Below are 14,066 nucleotides of genomic sequence, written 5' to 3' on the forward strand. Positions count from 1 at the left end.
TTGTTAAAACTCCAAAATAATGCATTTCCATTATGCTGCCGCTGGAATTTGCCACAAGAGGGCAGCATCGCCATAAGATTTGCCGTTTCGATACCTACTTTGGAATGTACACATTGGAAGGATATGTGATCACTAATGACCACCACATATCAAGACGTTTGATTGTTAACGCCGTCATAAATAGATAGGACACATGAGATAATAACAGCACATTTTAATTTTGAGTAGAAGATTATAGGCAGCTAATAGGACATGAATTACAGCTGCTTGGAATTATGAACTCTTAACTTTTAACCATTTGTCATTTCGGGCTGGTGGGATTTGAATTCGCTTCTAGGTGTTGGTGTAGACATCTACATTACACTATACTACGCTACTATCTACACTTCTGAATATTTGTTTCTTTCGTCTTGCGAGTAACGAGCACAGTAACGGCATTTTAATTCATAGTATCGAAGACACCTTTGCGGGTGGCGAAGTGAAAGCTTCCTTTAGTCTGGGGCGTTCACGTTATTGGGAAACCGGTCCTACAGAAGAGACGGCCGTGTTCTCCCAAGGCGGGGTAATTTGTGATGTAACAGGAAGCCGCCGCAGTGGATCACTGAGTCTGACAGCAGCTCCAACTTCACCAACATTTCATTGTACCCTGGATTCGGTGTGCGTCATTGTTCCATACGCGCCTCAGACACTGCGCCGTGGAAACTGGGGACTCGTTTCTTATTAATGTTGGGGAAACCAACCACTATCCATCGACAGTGATCTACTCCAGCCGGTGTAATCAGTCGGACTCGGACTTTTCCCTCTCAGGTAAGCGTTGTGTGTTGTGCTTTTGCGTGGTGTTATTAACACAGATATCCATAAGATTGCCAGCTAACATATGAATAGTGAATTTTACATAGATAAGCTAGCGAGAGCCAGACATCGGTCTTGTCTCTAAAATATGAATTTATTTCCCTTTAAAGCTCGCAAAAAGCGCTGTCACTGGATTGGAGACATTTGATTGAAGATTGAATCGTTTGAGCTGTTGATCGTGATTACGTTGCCCTGAGATTTTACGAACAATCATTCACCAAAATCTGCATAAAAACTCGCTAAGTTGTAGGCTATGAGCTTGGGTAGCCCCATACTGCAATAACACTGCAAAAACGAACGACAGTGTGCTGGTCTGGTCTCGCCAAATATCATATCTTTTCAGTTCCAAACAGGTTGCAACCTTGTCAGTTTGGCGGTGATGTTGATTTGTCTCTCTCATAGTCATAGACAATTCAACCGTACTGCTCCCTACAATGCATCTCCAGTAGCCAACTGTACAGCATGTTTGCTATTTTAAAAGGGTGAAAAATAACCCGATATTCTTTTCTCCCGAATTGGGTTTGTGTACGAGTGTTATTTACGGGATGGGTGTTGATAACTATTAACTGCTATTCTAGTAGCTAAAATTAATGTTACCGTTTGACTTTGTTTCTTAAATAGATAAACAAGATTTACTGATGGCCATTTGATTTTCCTGTATTGTAGGCTAGCTAAACTAATGTCAGTCTATGCATTATGCGAATTTCTGCAATGAATTTGGTGTGTCATATGCGATTTGGTATAGCGACCCTCGGCGAGGCATACAAATTCGCCCTTTATTTATTTATTTATTTATTTATTTATTTATTTAATCTAACACGGAGATGTGCGTTCAGGAAAGCTCCGGCCAGTAGCCTATTGTCCAGGGGACCTAATTTGGATGAAGGTGTAATAAAATGCTGCAACTTAGGCTGCAGCTTATCAGTTGGATCAGATCTAGCGACGTGTTCCCGTAGCTTTTGGCAGATGAAATATTAACTGCAGACATATATGCCGACTGTATATATTGTATGTGCAATACCATTGCGCAACATAATTCCACAATTCCAACTGCATCATTTGTTAATAAGCATGAGACGCTCCTCGAGTGGTCTTAGACACACTGGACACATGAGGTTGTTGTTTTGTTATCTGCCTGGTTACGTAAGACAGGCTACAGAATGTGCATTATGAAATGTGGGAGAGCTAAAGGGAAGATCTCTTCATATTTGGCAATTCGCGCAATGATGCAATGAGAAGCGCCGTGATTTCAGAGATGCTGAGAGGTAATTCACAAACCAAACGGAACGTTCACTGACATTACAATATTCTTGAGCCTACGCTTTCCCACCCAACCACTGCACTACTACCGTCAAGTGTTGGATACGTCTACTTATCTGATAGCAAAGCGGTTAACATTTAAGTGTTCTCTGAATTTAACGCACTTAGGTCAGTTGTACACGGGGATACACAGAGGTGAGTGTTGTTATTCTTAAAATTGTTCCGCAGTCATGTACGCTGTCCTGTCGCTATACGGTGCATCCATGAGCACCGAGAGCGAATTGTCCATGGCAGGGCCCAGGGATGTAGGACGGGAGGAGCGCCGTCTCCGAAAACATCCATCTCTTCGGAGAACATGCCTTTACGCCTGTCTTCTCCACAGACAGACCCATTACTCACTCTCTAAAGGAGTCTGCTATTTAGTGGTGCAGTGTTATTGAGGGAATAGACATTATCGTTGATATTTAGTTGTTTTAGGGGCTGGGAGGGTTACTCCTTAATGACCACGCGTAATGTATGGATTCGTCCAGCCATGTGTTCGGCCGACCGGTGACGAGGGAGAGAGGCATTATATCAATGGATACAAAGCTGCTTCGGCGGTGCAGCTGCATTGCTGTCGGACCGGCGGCGGTCTCCATGGTGCCAAAGTCGCCCCAGCTACGTTCGCCAGCCGCTGGAACTGCCGCGGGTTCTGAAGGTTTCATAATCTCTCCGTTTGGCTGCGCGCCTTGTGGATTTTATTAAATATTATTTATCGCCGATAAGCTGCCAAATTTATCTGGGTCATTCCACGAAAAGTGTACATCTTCACTTTTGAAAATTTCAAATCTCAAGTGAATTTTTTTGCACGTCAACTTGGGAAGGACAACTTGAAGTGATTGGAAATTGTGTCATGCCATCTGAGGCTGTATATTTGTTTCTTTTATAAGTCATTTTCTTCAGCATGTTTTGGAGATTGTGTCAACATGGACATGAATTATTAATTGAAAACAAGTATCCGGTAAATGGTGCTTATATTAAACTAATTTTGGCCCCTCTCTATGCGGAGTTATTATGTCTTTTTTTTTAACAATTAAGCCAGGCCAACTGTTTTTTAACTGACGCATCATGTACGCTATTTAGAGGAAAAACTAATGTTTAAATGAGAAAGCTTCTCAGCATGACCAAGGCCAATGTTCTTTTTACCCATTCAAAGCAGTAAAATGCCATTTTACTGCTTATATTTAAACTAAGCCCTGTAACAGAGTGGACACTGTGGTACTGTAAAAGTACTGGCAAGAGTAACAGGGTTGATGGGACAATAATTGTACAGTTCAGTGTTACCATTTTAGTTACATATTTTGTTGCTTGATAGAGACACGATAAAATTGAAGTTTGTAACATTTTTCAAAGGGCTAATGCTTTTCCCTTTTTTCAAAGGGAAGATACTTGTGGTAGAACCTGTAATGGATACAGTACGCAAATACATTTGCAGCAAAAAAAATGCGTATTAACATCCAATTTCTCGGCAACCAATTCAAGCTTAGGGTTAGCCCTATCTTCTAAGAGGTTCTAGAAGAATGTATGACAGCTGTACACACGAAGGCTACAGAAAATGCCACAGGAGTGACACACTTCAGTGAGGGCATTACGTTGAGTCATTCAATCAATATACAATAATGACAAGAGTTTAAAAAATGCCCTGATCAACCAAATCCATAGCAGAATCTTAGGAATGGAGTAAGTATAACTGAACAGAAAGAGCACAGTTTGCAGTGTAAAATACATAAAAATGTTATTATCATCTAAAATATTTTGTACCTGAATCGCAACCCCTTATTGTCCTTGAACCATAGAGATATGATGCTCAATGAGTGCATTTGGAATGGAAAGTTTAACTATCATTATTCCAGTTTTATTCCTGATTGTTTCTTGGGGATGCAAATGGTACACTTTTTCATTGAACATTTGCAGTAGCAGTTTCTATGAGGTACATTTGTGTTTTAGGACTTTGAATAGATTTTTAACTAATCCCACAATTTCGGCTTGGTTTAAAGTAGGCTATGCAGCTATACAGTAGCCGTTGTAATTGTTAAATTAATCAGAGTGGTATCAAGAAGAGTTTCAAGCCAACAGAGTTAGTTTTAATCAAACTATTTGCAACCACACTTCTGATTAATTGGTCAGACCATTTTAAAATAGCAACCATGTAATGCTAAGAGCTCTGCTGAGTGTCAGGCTAAATTCAGTGTGGGAACCACAATTCTCAGCCCACAACTTTCCCTGTTTCTAGAATTTTTCAGACTTAAAGAGCTTTATGGTGTGTTTGATAGAATGCTAAACAAACGAAGTCCAGTTAGATTGAATTGCATATAAACTGTCTTTGATGAAATTCATGTTGCTAATGTTCATTGAACTCCGAACATGTTTCTGTGCATGTTATCAAACACAGTATAACTCTTAGTGTATGTGAAACACAAACAGGAAATTGCAGTACGATGTGACAAAAGAAGGGACCAGACTACAGTCCTGTCGCCTCTCATTTAGAAACAGCCGTACACCTGGTGCCTCAGGTGACTTCCTGTCCTGATAATAACCTCTGTTAATGAGAGACAGGAGCAGCAGGAGGACTGAGTTCCCTACACCCTCCCGTGTCAGCAGACACCTGGAAGTCGTTCAGCCATTAAGCGATTTCAGTCTCACAAACACATCTCATTTCCACTGGTGGATTTTATTACACTGGACGCACATTCAAAGGTATTAGGCTGGTTATTGAATATCTTTTTAATCACCATTATACACAAATTACCTAAACTTCTACATTCATACTAAACTTCTTGCACACTCTATGGTAGCCTGTGTACTACACACTCTATGGTAGCCTGTCCACGGCACATTTTATGGTAGCTTGTCCAGGGCACAATTCTATGGTAGCCTGTCCAGGGCACACTCTATGGTAGCCTGTCCAGGGCACACTCTATGGTAGCCTGTCCAGGGCACACTCTATGGGAGCCTGTCCAGGGCACACTCTATGGTAGCCTGTCCACGGCACACTCTATGGTAGCCTGTTATTAGTTTATTATTGAGAAACTGGTAAACATGATCTCTAATTAATGACTGAAATTGGAACTATTTAATTTAGTGAAATGCTGTTTATTATTGAAATACTGGCAAATATAATCTCTAGTTAGGACTGACATTTTGAACTTTTTCATTTATTAAACTACTGATTTTATGGACTGTAATGCTTTAGTTTTGTTCTCTAAGGAAGAGTTATTTATTTATTTCAGGTGAAGTGGAGGCCTCCTGAAAAACAGAAAGTGTGTTGAGGATGTTGAACAGTGGAAAACTCAGTCACAGTTTCCAAGTGGATGTGTGTTAAACAAACGGTATGTGGCTGACAGGCGCTTCCTGAGTGTGTGTAGGGGGGGACAGGGCTTCTGCTAGGGGAGGAAGTGGAGCTCATGGGAGAGGAGACATCTCTAACCACACCCTGCACTGTACAGGAAGGGCAACACGCTATCACATTTCAGCCCTCTGTTTTTATCTCCAACAATTCCTCTTTCCTCAGCATTTAAAAAAAAGCTAAACTTTATTTAATTTCAGTAAAGAAATAAAATGGCGCACGGTGCATTAATTTAAGTGGCCTGACACAGGGTTTCCGGTCGAATACATATGGTCTTAAATTCACTTCACTTTAAAATGCTAACAGAAAATAATAATATCTGTGGAAATGCTTGTGGTTTTTTCTGTATCTGGAGTTTTGGATATGGGGCAGAAGGTGAGGGTTTGTGTTTTGTTGGATATGGGGCAGAAGTTAAAGGTTTGTGTTTGGGTGGATATGGGGCAGAAGGTAAAGGTTTGTGTTTTGTTGGATATGGGGCAGAAGGTAAAAGTTTTGTGTTTTGTTGGATATGGGGCAGAGGGTAAAAGTTTGTGTTTTGTTGGATATGGGGCAGAAAGTAAAGGTTTGTGTTTTGTTGGATATGGGGCAGAAGGTAAAGGTTTGTGTTTTGTTGGATATGGGGCAGAAGGTAAAGGTTTTGTGTTTTGTTGGATATGGGGCAGAAGGTAAAGGTTTGTGTTTTGTTGGATATGGGGCTGAAGGTAAATATTTGTGTTTTGTTGGATATGGGGCAGAAGGTAAAGGTTTGTGTTTTGTTGGATATGGGGCAGAAGGTAAAGGTTTGTGTTTTGTTAGATATGGGACTGAAGGTAAATGTTTGTGTTTTGTTGGATATGGGGCAGAAGGTAAAGGTTTGTTGGATATGGGGCAGAAGGTAAAGGTTTTGTGCTTTGTTGGATATGGGGCAGAAGGTAAAGGTTTGTGTTTGGGTGGATATGGGGCAGAAGGTAAATGTTTGTGTTTTGTTGGATATGGGGCAGAAGGTAAAGGTTTGTGTTTTGTTGGATATGGGGCAGAAGTCACACAGACGCTCAGATGCTCAGAGCCTGTAGTGTCTCTGCAGGGGCTCTAAGGACGGGTCTAAAAACAGCGGAGAATCTGACTCTGGTTGGGGGGTTATTTCTGTGGCAGAGTCTCCCGTTCCATTAGCGGTGTGTATCTCAGACATGGGTACGGGATTAGAGCTGGATCTGTGAACACACTATGCTGTGACTGCAGAGAGAGAGAGAGAGAGAGGGAGGGGGGGGGGGGGGGGGCACCAGGACCCAGGGTATTTTTACAGCATTAACGTGGATCGGAATAGAACCTGCGTGAGTGTGAGAATTTCTGTTTAAAGACGGATGTGCTGAAGGAGGTAATTTTGGAAGATGGCTGAACTTTAAAGGCACCGGTGTTTAGAAGGGCCTTCTAATGAGTTTCAACAGCCACTGGGTGTCTGGGTCTGCATCTGTGTTTGTGTCGGCATGAAAAACAGATATTGTGTGCCTGTGTGTGTGCACGTGGGTATGTATTAATGTGCGCATGTATCTGTGCTTGTGTATGTATGTACGTGTGCATGTGTGCCTGTGTATGTCTGTGCAGGTGTGGGCGTGCGTGTACAGTACGTGTGTGTATGTGTTTGCGTGTGTGTGTGTGTGCATGTGTGCGTGTGTGCATATTTGCACATGTGTGTATGTATGTGTGCGTGTCTGTTTGCGTTTGTGTGTGCATGTGTGTTTGCATTTGTGTGCACATGTGTGCGCATGTGTGTGTGTGTGTGTGTGTGTGTGTGTATATATATGTGTGTTGGTGTCTGTCTGTGTGTGCAGTGGGGGGGCAGGGTCATTTTCCAGGTTCTGGATATTTCTGTGAGGAATAAATCAGGTAAAAGAAGCTTAATAGGTCCTCGGGGCAGTAGCATGTGCTCTTTAAAATACCCAGGCAGTCGGACCTCTTGAGGGGTAACAGCTGAGACACTCTGCTGGGGCTGTACCGTATATATTCTTAACCCCGCTCTATTCCGGGTAGCAAGATGATAGCATTATAGCACCCAGACAATTATCCATAACACAGCGCTGAAACACACCACAAACCACAACATGCCAGTTCTACAGTGGGTGCACAGTGGGTGTACTTATTGGGTGTTGCTTCACATACAGGACGAAATGTGGCACTTTTCGGGCAGAGAGGTGTATATTACCCCATCATTCATTTACATTTGGCAATGTCTTGACTGCATGCTCTGCTGATTACGGTGGCTTATACCTGCAGCTGCAGGAGCATAATGTGGTGTTTGTACATGTGTATGTAGGGTGAAGTCAGGTAATTTGGGACACTTCAGTTTCTGAGTCAGTCTTATTAAGACTGGTGAGGGCAGACTTGGAAACTGACTTTACAAAGAAGCGCTCCAAATGACCTGAATTCACCCTACATGCATTTCCTCTGAATGTTTCCTGTGAATGAATTCCTATACTGTACATTCTATGTTTATGCATAGACTAACCTCAGTATAGTACCGTACATGGCAGGATTATTCAGACTGAGACCTGTAGTACTGCTGCTTTTCTACTCCTCTACCCAGGGACTGGCTTTTCAGCCAGTTAGTGACATTTCTCAGTTTAGTGTCAGGTAGAAAAGAAGACCAGAAGAACTGCTGACCTGGAGGCACTGATTTGAGAATCTTAAGACATCAAAAACAACATAGTTATGGCTTCAGGGGTTGTTCTTACTTGGTATAAGATGGCCTGTCATCGTCATTTAGCAAGCATGTCAGCTAGAGATACGATACTGATCATTTATTTCCGGAAGACCTGTGTTTTGGGCCACCGTCCGCGTGACAGGAAATTGCCAAGCCAGTAACTGACTTACTGTACCATTAACTGTACCATTAATAGCCATAGGTGACACTTTCTGGGGCCAGGACACACATCTCTGAATGGTGTAATGCAGTTTAGCACAGAGTGGCTAACCACAGAATCTGCCGCGTGTGTGGGAGACTGATGCATCATGTACACTGATATGCAAGTGCATTTTAATGGAAAAACATACCCCTGTTGAAACACAGAACTCTCAGATCTTGCTGTTGGCTCAGCTCCTAAATATTTGTAAAAACCTGTGCCTTGTGGAGTCTCCATTTTGAAAGTGCGTGTGTAGCCTTGACGTGTGATTGGGTGAGTGATAAGGTTGGGGGTGGGGAGCAGCATCTGGATCCGATCGTCTCTCTCACACACGGTGTTAGCGGCACGCCCGTTCCCAAGGGCCTGTGCGGTGGGCCGGGACAGGCTTTGGCCCGTTTGAGCCGGACCTCCCGGGTGCATTCGGACCGGGCTTTGGCGGTTTTTTCCAGCACATCCCACTGTGTGACCCGCCCAAGGCAGAGGACCAAGCGTACAGTTGTGTCACACAGAAGAGCCGTGATCCGGAGCCTGAAGCATTATGTGAGGAGTGTGTCTGCTTTATCTGTGCAGGGTAGGGGAACAAGAGTGTGTGTCTGCTTTAACCCTGCAGGGTACGGGTTACAGGAGTGTGTGGCATTAACCCTGCAGGGTACGGGAACAAGAGTGTGTGTCTGCTTTAACCCTGCAGGGTAGGGGAACAGGAGTGTGTGTCTGCTTTAACCCTGTAGGGTACGGGAACAGGAGTGTGTGTCTGCTTTAACCCTGCAGGGTAGGGGAACAGGAGTGTGTGTCTGCTTTAACCCTGTAGGGTACGGGAACAGGAGTGTGTGTCTGCTTTAACCCTGCAGGGTAGGGGAACAGGAGTGTGTGTCTGCTTTAACCCTGTAGGGTACGGGAACAGGAGTGTGTGTCTGCTTTAACCCTGCAGGGTACGGGAACAGGAGTGTGTGTCTGCTTCAATCCTGCAGGGTAGGGGAACAGGAGTGTGTGTCTGCTTTAACCCTGCAGGGTACGGGGAACAGGAGTGTGTGTCTGCTTTAACCCTGCAGGGTACGGGGAACAGGAGTGTGTGTCTGCATTAACCCTGCAGGGTACGGGGAACAGGAGTGTGTGTCTGCTTTAACCCTGCAGGGTAGGGGAACAGGAGTGTGTGTCAGCATTAACCCTGCAGGGTACGGGGAACAGGAGTGTGTGACATTAACCCTGCAGGGTAGGGGAACAGGAGTGTGTGCCATTAACCTTCCAGGGTAGGGGAACAGGAGTGTGTGTCTGCTTTAACCCTCCAGGGTAGGGGAACAGGAGTATGTGTCTGCTTTAACCCTGCAGGGTAGGGGAAAAGGAGTGTGTGGCATTAACCCTGCAGGGTAGGGGAACAGGAGTGTATGTCTGCTTTAACCCTCCAGGGTAGGGGAACAGGAGTGTGTGGCTTTTAATGAAATGGTATTATTGTACATTTGCATTTCACCATGTAGAAATTACAGCATTTTTATACACAGTCAGGGCACTATAACGTTTGGGACAGATGGTCCCTGTTTCACAGGTGTTTCTGATTAGTTAGGGGGGTGGCTTCCTTAGTGCAGGTATGAGAAAGCATTCAGTATCTAGTCTTGATTCTAGGCGTTTGATTGCTGTTTGAGTCTGTAATTGGTATTTGTCAACATATGGACCAGATTTGTGCCAATGACATTGAAAAACAGTCAGAGACTAGTGGCGGCTGGTCACCATTTTCCTGGGTGAGGCATCATACACGCACGCACACGCACACACAGGCACACGTAAGTACCACGTATGTCACTCAGTGGATTGTATGTATGTCACAGGCCATGTTTACTGAGTGTTTGTGTGCTGTCTGCTCCATGTTTGGATGTGTGTTCGGTGTTTGATCAGTGAATTGCCTGTTTGAACAGTGAATCATTTGTTTGACCAGTGAATTGCCTGGGTTTGACCAGTGCATTGCCTGAGTTTCACTAGTGCATTGCATGTGTTTGACCTTCAAGCTTTGTTTGGCTCCCGATTCGTTCACTTCGACCTTGACTCTCGTTATGCCACTCTGCTCGCCCAATAGTGACTCCAGCTGGGTTAGTCATCCTTCCATTGGGACACCATTTTGTTTTGTTGCAGTGTTATTTTTCATTTATCGTTGCTGAAGGTGACTTTGGTGAAATTTAAATCTCCGTTGGAGCCTCTCGATCACAGCCTGCAGATTAAGTGACAGATTTACTGAAGCCTGTTACGACTAGTTTCAGACTTCAGAATTCAGAATTCAGTATTCTGCCCCAGAAACATGTGTCATATGTATATAACAAGGGCATGGGGCTGGAATAGCAGTATTGTGCCATCTAATTAAGTCATGCAAAGGTGTGCTTCTCTCTTTAATGCATATGCTTTTAAGGGAGGTTTGTGCAAAATGGGTAAAAAAATGTTGATTATGTATTCAGTTGACCTGTTTACCTGCTGTAAAAGGCTATGCCAGCTTGACCATCTTGAAAATTGAGCACAGCAAGCTGGTCATAATCTGGTCTAGCTGGGTATGAGCTTGTCAACCAGCATAGCCTAGCTGGTCATAAACTGGTTTAGCTAGGTATGAGCTGGTCAACCAGCTAGTGCTGGTAGCTTTTCTGAGCTGGTAGCTGGTCAACACCCAGCCATACAAATAATTACACTTCTGGGAGAAATAAAAGATTCTGGAACCTTCCACACAGCTTTCCCATTCTATAGTAGAAATAGTAACAGTAGAGTATCTTGCATCTGGATTAACTCAAATGACAATTACCACCACAGCTGGAATATCTAAGCATTTTGTCCTGCATTGGGCCTGACCGTAGTGCTGGATACAATCTTACTTGGCACCAGAAGGTACATTAATCCCCACATCCAGTGAAGATATCCAATGCTCTACAAAGGAGTTTAAACAGCACCATTTAAGGTCTGCCTCATTCACAAAATGTGGTTAGCAGCCAGTTTCATTTGCTGATTGCGCAATGAGCTGTGGCCTTCGTTTGTAAATTTCAGGCAGACTGCGACCACGCCAACATAGCTTGTTTAAGAGTACAACTGCAGCAAGTCCATTTCTCTAACCATGATGGTATCCTGCTGTACTTAGCCCACAGGTGATAGCAAAGAATGCTTTTGCGCTTCTCCACCTGACAAATGCTATGTCTTATTCAGGAACTTATTTATCTCATCTGTGGGTCCACTAAAATGGGGGGACTAAGTATAAAAAGGGACATGGATCATTCAATATGCATGTAAATATCCTCAAATTAAAGGTGGAAGTCTGCACTTTAAGCTCATGTTCATTCTTTCATTCACATCTGCTGGAAGACAGAGCCAAAAGAACAGAATGTGTATCACTATCCAAATACTTGTGGAATGCGCTGTATATTACTTGCCTTATCCTGCATCTGGGACATGCTGGTGACACCAAAGCAACACTCAGAGATTTTTTCAGGATGAGAGATGGATGTTGAGAAGTCTGTCTAGAATTCTGTTTTAATAGTGTTTTTTTCCCCATGATGGTATTGGTGGACAGATCAGTCAGTCACAAAAAAAAACTGTGTTTATGGTGAAGTTATTTCATCAATAAACTGCATAAATAATATGTATATAATATGACATTGGCTCAAGCAGTAAGAGCAGTTATCTGGCAGTCAGAGGGCTGCCGGTTTGATCCCGCCCTGGGTGTGTCGAAGTGTCCCTGAGCAAGACCCTAACCCCCAAATGCTTCTGACGAGCATGGCAGCCAATCACCGTTGGTGTGAGAGTGTGTGTGTGAATGGGTGAATGAGAAGCATCAATTGTACAGCCCTTTGGATAAAGACGCTATATAAATGCCAGCCATTTACCATTTATAAATGCCGGCCATTACATGTGACGAGGGCTTAATTCTCGGAAAAAAGCAGTACACATCTTATTTCTAAACACAACAGCAGTAAGTTGAAGTTGGGTCTTAAAAAATAAAAATCCAGTAAGTACCAGGGAATCCTCCACTGGCTTCCAGTCTCATTAAGGATAGAGGTTAAGGTCATTTTTCTGACCTACAGGCTCTATCTGGTCTTGCACCCCATTACCTCACTGAGCTCCTGAACCCCTACAGTCCCGGACAACCTCTTCGCTCATCCGGTTCTGACCTGCTGTACCCCCCACTGAACTCAGTTCTCACAGGGCATTTATTGCCGCAGAGCTGGTCATTAGGGGTTATTCTCCTCTCTTCTGCTTCCGTGTAAATTTTGCTTTCATTGCATCCTTTTATAGTTTTTTTATTCTTGATATTTATGTTGCGTTTCCTTTTTATTTTTTTTGTACTGTACAGCACTTTGAGCGTGGGAAATGTGTGTCACAAATAAAATGTATCATGTTTGTTATTATTACGACGATGATGATTATTATTATTATTATGGTTATGGTTATGGTTCTTTTTATTGTAATTGTAATTATTTATTATTATTGTGTGAAATCACATTGTGAAAATATGGTGGAATGTAACACCCTTTCTGAAAATAGGACAGTTTGTTCCTGAAGGCCAGATAGGAGCTGGAAAGGCACAGGGCACAAACATCCTGTGATCCGTTCAGGATGTTTACAGTGTTAATCTAAAGACAATAGACTCCATGACCAAGGCCTGCACTTCAGAGGCTGTGGATACATGCAGCTGGGGAGCATATTTCTCCTTACCGCCGGTTTCAAAACACGGTGGCGGTTTTTACCACCAGCAGTGACGAGGGCAAAGCCCAGCCTCCACCTTCAAATTACGAGGGTAAATCGGGTCTACATCGCCCCTCTCCCTTAATTGAATGCATATGTGCATCTGGTCAGTTTGACCCTTACCAATTACCACAACCTGGCCCCTACATGATGGCCTGAATGGACTCTATTCTTTCAGCCAATGTGTCCGTCAACGTAACAGAGCGAGTTGTGTCCGATGTTACTGCCACACTAATTACGGACCGATTTAAACCCCTCCAAGCTGCTTTAGTCCAACTGGCAGGCATACCGAGCCAGTGTTTATGGGTAAAATGCACTGCAGTTCAAATATTTGTTCATGGGGTTTGGGTGCAGTGTATACAATGCGCCGCGGCCTGGATGTAGATGTAATATGTTGATGTTAGTCGGATAGACACGGCTCTTGAGGAGGAAACGGAGGAAGTTGGCAGCTGTAGTAGCTTTGATAAAAGGCCGCCTGATTAATGAGGCTGTTGTGGTCATCTGGAAGGGCAGGGCCCAAGCGCTGGAGGACTCCAGGAAGGGTCTTCAACTTGTTTTTGCCCTGTTTTAATGTGTGAATATATTTCAAGGCATTTTTATTTTTACTGGTTTTATGTGTTATATTAATGTTACATCGCATTGCATTACATTTATTGCATTACAGTTAGACGCGTTTATCCAAAGCGTCGTACAATAAGTGCCGATATGATTATTTATTAGTTTTACGTTATGAAATGAAAGTTTAATTTTACCCCTCCTGAATAATGTGGGGGCATAAAACCTAAGTGTGTTTGGGATGTGCATTCTCTCAAATTCAAATGAGCTTTAGTTCCCGTCTCCTGTCTCCGTCTTCATATAAACGCTCTCTCTATCATACGTAACTCATAGCTTTGGTAGGATATTACTTTATTGAGCTCACAACTTCTTAACACAAACAATATCTCACTCTTAACCATTGGTCATTTCCCCTCTCTAACCAATTATATGTA

The 14,066-nt window shown here is 43.3% G+C and overlaps 1 protein-coding gene across 3 annotated transcripts in view; it reads left to right on the plus strand.

Moving 5' to 3' along the window:
* The first annotated feature begins 596 nt into the window (after positions 1 to 596).
* LOC133116707 (calcitonin gene-related peptide type 1 receptor-like) overlaps positions 597 to 14,066 on the plus strand; it is a 31,982-nt gene continuing 18,512 nt past the window's right edge. Inside the window, exons 1-2 of one of the 3 annotated variants that reach the window (XM_061226587.1) lie at positions 597 to 807; positions 5,382 to 5,480. In XM_061226587.1, coding sequence (XP_061082571.1) covers positions 5,463 to 5,480 — 18 coding nt within the window. In that variant the 5' untranslated portion in view covers positions 597 to 807; positions 5,382 to 5,462. The remainder of the gene's footprint in view (positions 808 to 5,381; positions 5,481 to 14,066) is intronic. The other 2 variants (XM_061226585.1, XM_061226588.1) reach the window with 2 other exon arrangements.

This window comes from Conger conger, chromosome 17 (assembly GCF_963514075.1).
Source record: "Conger conger chromosome 17, fConCon1.1, whole genome shotgun sequence".
NCBI classification, from domain to species: Eukaryota; Metazoa; Chordata; class Actinopteri; order Anguilliformes; family Congridae; genus Conger; species Conger conger.